The 8,254-nt window shown below is 38.9% G+C and overlaps 1 protein-coding gene across 1 annotated transcript; it reads left to right on the forward strand.

Annotated features, from left to right (window-relative positions):
* The first annotated feature begins 847 nt into the window (after positions 1-847).
* slc26a10 (solute carrier family 26 member 10) lies at positions 848-7,599 on the forward strand. The gene is made up of 18 exons (XM_006785625.3): positions 848-1,143; positions 1,516-1,626; positions 2,689-2,846; positions 2,928-3,092; positions 3,184-3,336; positions 3,412-3,494; positions 3,595-3,742; positions 3,839-3,952; positions 4,149-4,226; positions 4,311-4,406; positions 5,544-5,650; positions 5,840-5,909; positions 6,073-6,255; positions 6,383-6,437; positions 6,614-6,702; positions 6,830-6,884; positions 7,019-7,125; positions 7,211-7,599. The coding sequence occupies exons 1-18, from the start codon at positions 879-881 to the stop codon at positions 7,247-7,249; spliced, it is 2,076 nt and encodes a 691-aa protein (XP_006785688.2). The 5' UTR covers positions 848-878; the 3' UTR covers positions 7,250-7,599.
* The last annotated feature ends 655 nt before the right edge of the window (positions 7,600-8,254 follow it).

Raw genomic sequence — 8,254 nt, forward strand, 5'->3', positions numbered from 1 at the left:
GTTTTGATTATACGGTTAGATTTCCAAGTTGCGTCTTGCAGAGAATACGGCCAGCAGGCTAACACACACACACACACACACACACACACACACACAGATCCCGTTTTATCTTGTATTTATCCAAAGCTCCCTTGTATTCGCTCCTGTCTGACAAAGAAGATCTCACTCATCACATACAATCTGTGATCAGAGTCAAGGTGTGGTTTGATCCATGAACCAGGATGCCATGTAAGATTGAGTTTCACAGAGGTTTCATGTACCATGCAGACTCTTTTCCTTATGGCTACACGGTTTAAACGACCCCCTCCACTACAGACATTTATCCTTCTCGGAAATGAACTCCTCGTTAACAGACATGGTTTGAGGTTACACCTCAGCTCCACCAGCAACACTACTTTGATCTCTTTAGGAGTTTCACAGTGCTATACATTGTATGACTTTATCAATTGTGCCTCCTTTGACCTCCCACATAGCTGTGCAGTGTGAAGGAGTGTGTATGTGTGTGTTTAGAAGTAGGTATTGAGAGTGAAGGACAGGAAGATTGTATGTCTGGCTTTCTATCTTCTGCAGGGGGAAAAAAACAAAAAAACTTTTAGCAGTAGGACCCAGAGGATTTCTCTCTGGGGGGAAAATCGACCAGCACACCTTTATGATTTCTGAGGCTGGACAAAGATGTGAAAAAACTTGTTGATTACTGTAAGAAAAAAAAAAAGTAGAGCTATGAGCAATGTCATTGGCTACTTAGAGTCTGACAGGAAAATGTAATGGCTCTTGAGGTCAGAGGAGAGTTAACTATAAATGTATTATAACTGACAACACCTCTCCTGAGTTAACTGCTGCGGCTGCACGGTGTCATTAGTCATCTCTGCAGGGACAACATGAGCGCTTCTGTTGCTGTATACAGGAGCATTTACACGGAGGACCGATTCAAGCAGGCTTACGGCTCTGACGAGAACGCCAGTGGAAGCTTGCGGCTCCGGGAAAAACTCGCAGGGAGGTGCAGGTGTTCAAAGCGAGCCTGCCTTCACCTGTTGAGGGAGAGAGTGCCCATTTTCAGCTGGCTGCCAAGATACAAGCTAAAGAAATGGATTCTAGGAGATACCATAGCAGGACTCACAGTCGGTATTCTTCATATTCCTCAAGGTGAGAAAACACTGCGTCGAGAAAAAGAAAAAAGTTTGCGTTAGAATTAATTACTTGGAGCTTCTCTCATACTTTAATTTTTTTTTAAAATTAAAATCCTACATTGCCAAAATTTAATATTAACAAAAAACATTGAACATCTCACGACAAAACATAGTTCATTATTAATACTGATACTTTGAAATAAATTTAATAAGTATTTCAAAAATGTTTCAACTGTAAACTTCAAACTATTTACATAGTTGGTGTCTGATCTGGTCACACTGCACCTTCATCGCCTTAGTGTGAAGAACAGGAACAGATTGTAAATTCCTGAATGAAAGAGAAGCAACATTAACTGTCCTTTCCTTCTCTTCTCCTTCCTCTAAACAGGCATGGCCTTTGCTCTACTCACATCCGTGGCTCCGATATTTGGTCTTTACACCTCTTTCTTTCCTGTTGTCCTGTATATGTTTTTTGGCACGGGTCGCCATGTATCCACAGGTAAGATGTTAGTCCACAGGGTGTCTATTTATTCACAGAGAAGTGTATAAGATGAAATTCAATAATCTGGGATAACAGCAGAGTCATAATCAGATGTAACCCTCACATACTGCGCATATTTCACTCCCTCTCTGTAAGTTTTGATGAGGTCAAGAACTTCCACGTAATAAGTGTCTATACTGAATCTTAAACTACAGATCTCTGTAAAATACCCTGCATGTCATTATTAAACGGAACCTTAATGTTTTATTAATGTTTCAGAGCAGGTGGAGAGTTTTTGTTTGTTTGTTTGTTTGTTTTATAGCAGCAATAATTATTTGAATATGGTCAGAACATTCTAGAGCTGTTGGGATTTACTATATAACCATGTAAAACTATTACAATTAAAAAGCCATTACAATCATAACTACCATCTATATCATCAGTATTTATTAAAAAACAACTCTTTTGTTTATTGCAAACTACTGAGTGCATTCACTGAAATTTTATAATCATATGAAACTCACAGCGGTTCTATTGATCTTGGTTGTAATCTCACTTATCTCAGAATATGTGTGAGATTATTTTATGGCATTGCTCGTGCTTGCAGTTGCAGATTTAATGACCTCTGTGCTTCTGTGCACCTTAAATGATCGCTGCTGCAGTTTTCCTATTTCACAGTTTCAACGAGCAGCTGGAGTCTGTCACTGGGGGAATCTGGGTAAATGTGATGGGAACAAAGGCAGTTGTTGGGACAGAGTCAATGTCCCCCTTGAATCACCAGTATCACATACAAATACACACAGACAGTTTCACAATTTGAAGATTCCCTAAAAACACCATTTCCAGTGTCTCAATAGATGCAGGTCAAATTTGACCAAGCCTTAAATATACCGAATCTTCTAGCTTGTAAATAATATATTTCCCTCTTTTGTATTTTGGCTCATTTTAGGAAAAGTCAAGAAAAACAGGTCATTGTTACCCCACCTGTATGTGAGGGTTAAATGATTTGAAGCATATTTCTTGGGATTAAAGTGAGATTACTTTTATATTGCTTTATGGATATGTTTGGCCTCTTTTCAGGGACCTTTGCTGTAGTGAGTTTGATGACTGGCTCTGTGGTGGAGCAGCTGGTTCCCAGTCCTCTGGAGATGAACTCAAGTTCTTCTGAAGCGAGTGACTTGGAAGCCCAGAGAATTGGAGTGGCCTCAGCTATAGCACTTCTCTCAGGAATTATTATGGTAAAACAGACACAGAAGGTCAATAAAGTGAAATAATAGTGTATCAAACTCACAGTGTTACATTAAACTCTTCTCGCCCAGCTCTGCATGTTTGCTCTTCAGCTGGGATTTCTCTCCACCTACCTATCTGAGCCAATTGTTAAGGCCTTCACCAGTGCTGCCGCCTTCCACGTCACCATCTCACAGCTGCAAAGCATGCTGGGCCTGCGGCTCCCTCGCCACACTGGGACCTTCTCTCTCTTCAAGGTAAAAAGCAGTGCTTCTTGGTGAAGAAGAAGTGTTCTCATTGGAGCAAAGAGTTATTTCTTGTAGTCTTATCGCGGTCGTGTGTGCTCAGACTTTAGCATCGGTGATGGAAAACCTGCCTCACACTAACACGGCGGAGCTGCTGATCTCTCTGGTGTGTTTGGCCATCCTGGTACCAGTTAAGGAGCTCAACATGCGCTTCAGGAAACGCCTCCGAACACCTATCCCTGTGGAGATCCTCACGGTTAGTTAACTAGCTTTGTGAACGCTAAAGATATATTTAATCATTTACAGTTGTAACTCTGACTCTATGCTTCAGGTGATTATTGCCACAGGTGTGGCTTATGCCTGCTCACTGGACTCCACTTACAACATTGAGATAGTTGGCCATATCCCTGCTGGGTAAGCTTTTCGACTTTCATTTAAAAATAAAATAAAATAAAAGATTCATTCAGTAGTTAAAAGTGCTCGGACTAATTTTCACAAATCTTGTGGTCTTCAGATTCCCGAGGCCACAACTGCCTGCCTTTCACATGTTCCCTGCCATTGCTGGGGACACAATAGCCATAACATTTGTTGGCTATGCCGTGTCCGTGTCACTGGCAATGATTTATGCCGATAAACATGGATATTCTATACATCCCAACCAGGTAAAATGTAGGAATGTCACTGCTCCTTGTTCAAATGGTGAAATCGATTCTTGCGAATCTGTCAGGTGTTTGGACTGAACCTGTGTTTTATTTCAGGAGCTGCTGGCTCATGGGATCTCCAACACAGTGTCCTCCTTTTTTACCTGCTTCCCTAGCTCAGCCACTTTAGCCACCACTAATATACTGGAGAGTGCTGGAGGATACACACAGGTAGCATACATGATATTCAGTTTCCACTAAGAGTTCTCACCAAGGAGCAGAAAACTTGACACCTGATGTTATACTGATGTTATAATAGGAGCAGAAAAACATGCTTCAATTTCCAAAACAATGTGCACAGAGAATACAAAATGCTAATTTTACATTTAACATAGAAATCCTTGTATCTTTTGGTGTATTCGTGCAGCTCTCCGGGTTGTTCACTAGTCTTGTTGTCCTGATTGTTCTTCTGCTAATTGGACCGCTGTTCTACTTCCTACCCAAGGTGAGCTTAAATATGTGTCTCAACAACCTTTAGAAAAGGAGAGGGGGCACGTTCACTTATCCCATCCTTTGTCTGTGTCTGCAGGCAGTCCTGGCATGCATCAATGTTACCAGCCTCAGACAGATGTTCCTGCAGTTCCAAGACTTACCTGACCTGTGGAGAATCAGTAAAATTGACTTTGTAAGGCCACTTAAAAGCAAGCTATAACATAAGTGTTTCTCACCTCTGAAGACAAATAAATACCAGAAAACAGAAGAATGATTATTTAATGCAGCCAAAATCTTTATTTATTTTAAAACACTGCAAATAGACATATAAATAGCTATCTCAGGGATTAAATATATAGATAAACTTCTGTACGCTGCCAGAGAGGACTATTTCGCTGGTCCGGCCCACATGAGATCAAAGTGTAATGTAAAATGAGCTCGGCATCCCTGCTCTACATCATCAGTAGGATTTCTTTTTTAACCATAACTTGCTTTTGTTTGTTTATGATAAAAAAACAACCTCTGAGCAATAAATTGCACAAAAATGCTGGCAGTAGCAAACATGATACAATTTAAAATACATATATGCAAATTAATATTTCAATTTCTATTTTTTTTTTTAAAAAGGTCTGAAGATGAAATAAATGCTCCAGTTTAAAAAAATGAGAATTTTCTGGCCATTTTCATATAGTTCAGGCTTTACAGGGTTAAAGCCTCCTGTCATATTGCTGGGTTTTTCCTCAAATTTCCAGAATTGCAGCAGAAGATAAAAGACTGACCTCATAGCTGTCATCCAGACTTCTAAGTAATTAGTGCAGCAACTAATGTAACTTTAAGAATTAATGACACAGATTTCCTTGTTCTAGTGAACATTTTACACAGGTGGGGTGAAGTATATTATAATGTTTAATTTAATCATGCAGGATAAAAGTATCTCCAGCTTTGAACTGTGTCAAAGTATGTGCCATTTAAAGAAATGCTGTGAATATTTTTCCATGCACATCTTCCATACTTTGTAATACTAACACTCAATTATTCCAAGTTCATTTGACAAATTGATGTCACCTGTGCTGTCTTTAAATAATAAGTGCGGCATCATCAGTTGCCAGACTTTTTGAAATAAACACTGCCTGAAGCCAAAAAGCATTAATCAGGGCCCTGGAATCCTGACCTACTGGAACACGGGGAGCACATCACATAAATTGCTTGATCCCTGCACTTTCGCATTAATTGCTAGGCTAGAATTAATCAGAATTTACGCTGACAGGCATCTATTGTTAATTGTTATATCCTGACAAGACAATGCATTATTGTGTCTGTTTGTGTGTAGATGGTTTGGCTTGTAACTTGGCTCTCTGTGGTCATACTCAATGTGGACCTTGGCCTGGCTATCGGGGTGGTCTTCTCTATGATGACCGTCATCTGCCGCACACAAAGGTACATTTTCCATTCCCTCTGCACAAATACCATAGTGCAATCCAGCAAAAGCACTTATAAGGGAAAATGTGCACATCTGGAAGGCTAAAAATAAAACACATAAACACAAACATCATACTTCATGTATGTAAGTAGCATATGTGGTCTATCATAACTTCTTATATTAATTTAAAGTTTATGATTTAACAGGGCTGGTTGTTCAGTGCTTGGTCGGGCCAGCAACACAGAAATTTACAGACCTCTGGAGAACCATAACAAGGTGAGCGAGGGTTATTTCTCTTCTTTGAATTATGAAAATGAGCAACCAGCTCCAGAAATATACAAACTTTCTCTCACCCTGTCAATATCTCGTCAAATTTGCATGTGGATTTGCAGTATGAATATCCAAGAATACAGGTGATGCATTTCTACTTTTCTTACAGTGCTACGAAGTGCCTGGAGTGAAAATCCTGACTTACAACGGGCCCATTTACTACGGCAACCGCAGCTTCTTCAGGGAGGAAATGATTAGGCTGTTGGGCCTGACACCAGAGAAGATCCGCAGGCGGGAGAAGGCCATGAAAGCCCTGGAGAAACGGGAGAGGGAGACCACTGTCAGCACTGTGGTATGATTATTGCTATTCCTCATTAATCTGAGTCACAAAATATATAAAAAAATACAGTACACATACATGGTAAAAATACAAAATACTTACTTCAATAACTTTCCGCTTCCTGCTGTATTTTTTGTAGGAAAGAGGGATCGCAAACACATCGTTTTCCTCAGAAAATGAGTTCTTCAAATCAGGTAAGCGATGACTTTGTATAGGTGTATGTCAAGTAAACAATTCTAAATACAATTGCTATTTCATGAATTTTAAAAAAATATATCAAGAGACTTTTTAACACCATGTTAACATTTTCTGAAGATGTTCTTGTTTTGCAAATAGTTTGAACTTTCAAATGAATACATTTTTTCTGCAGAAACATCTGAAAGCTATGACCAGGCAGTGTTAATCGATTGCAGCAGCGTGATATTTGTTGATGTTGCTGGAGCAAGACTCCTGACACAGGTTAGTCAGTGAAAGTAAGACCTAATTGAAAACATGGAGCCTGAATGACACCATGTCACTGTATAGGCTTTTCCTTATTTCTTGATGCATTGTAATCAGTGCAATTTATTGCTTTTTTCCCCTTTAGATGTGTACTGAGTGCCAGAAAGTTGGAGTTCATGTATATTTGGCTAACTGCAACGGTGAGGCCCATGTACCCCAAATATTTTATTCCCAATTGTTTTCTTTCTGTTTTATTCTGTGCAAACTTTTATGTAGAAGCTTTCATATTTTCTAGAGAGAGTATACATGCTGACCGCTTGTTCTCTGTGCACAGAGAGTGTTTTAAAGATCCTAACGTCCAGCGGGCTGATGAAATACATGAATCCACAACATATCTTTGTCACCGTCCACGATGCTGTGGTGTATATCCAACAGCAGAAGGTGAATATCAGAGTATTTTATAAATAGATGAGACTTTAAATTCTGATAAGAAGAACAACGATGTTAACTATCTTGTCTGTTGCAGGAAAAACCTTCAGAGAACACCACGACAGTTTGGGTATGAGGCTGGAGGAAGGTGATGAGTTATGTTCCCCTCAACCAAGTGTTGAGAGCTAGAATGGCAGAGACCATTTTAGCTGCTGTAATAACTAAGACTGTACTTGCCAGTGTTTGAAAGGCGCAGTAGCCTGTTGTAGCATGAAGTCTTAATTTGTGTTAACTTCTTACATGATAGTTTTACCATGTTTTTTATTTTTCAAATATCAGACTGACTGCCAAACTTAAATCAAAATCAAATCAAGCAGAAGGAATTAGTCACAACACAAAACCCATCAATACAAAACAATAAAAAAATGATATATATGACTTACATGAATTGTTTTTGCCTGTTTTTTTTTTAGTTGTTGAATAATTTTGTATTTTTATTATTGTATATGATGTATTTTGGCATGTTATCAGCATTGGTTGTATTTATTTTTTGTTGTTTTTAATACAAATGCATTTCATGCACATTGTATATATTTTTCTTTTACTATGCATATTTATACATTTTGAAATCTGTGCTTCAGTATGCATGTACAGTAAATAGCACTGCGACTCCAGAAAGACTGAATAAAAGACTTTAGGAATGAGCTGCGGCAACTGTGCCCCCCAGTGGCTGTTCTGACAATGAATACGTCTTACAAACAAAACCTGGAGCATTTCAGTGAATAAAAACATGCAATAAATAGAAGTAAAACGTCATCTGTAGGTTTCTATATCAATGTATTGAGTAGCAATAGTTATTAAGTGTGAAGACTTATGCTTTTGAAGGAAAATGGTGTGGAATGTGAAGAATGCCACTCTCTGAGAGGGGGGAGAAGAGCAGTCTTTGGACTTCATCAGCCTTTGTAAACCAGGCTGTCTGGAGTGAGAAAGATTAAAAAATACTACAAAGTCTCATAGCAGCAGGGACAAATGATATTTTAGTGTTATAAAAAAAAAAGAAAAAAACAAAACAAAACAAACCCCAAAACAATTGGAGAAAAAACAGGAGATTAATCTTGCAGATTACTGGTTAATTTATGAT

Source organism: Neolamprologus brichardi, chromosome 20 (assembly GCF_056152115.1).
Source record: "Neolamprologus brichardi isolate AB-2024 chromosome 20, ASM5615211v1, whole genome shotgun sequence".
In the NCBI taxonomy this organism is placed as follows: domain Eukaryota; kingdom Metazoa; phylum Chordata; class Actinopteri; order Cichliformes; family Cichlidae; genus Neolamprologus; species Neolamprologus brichardi.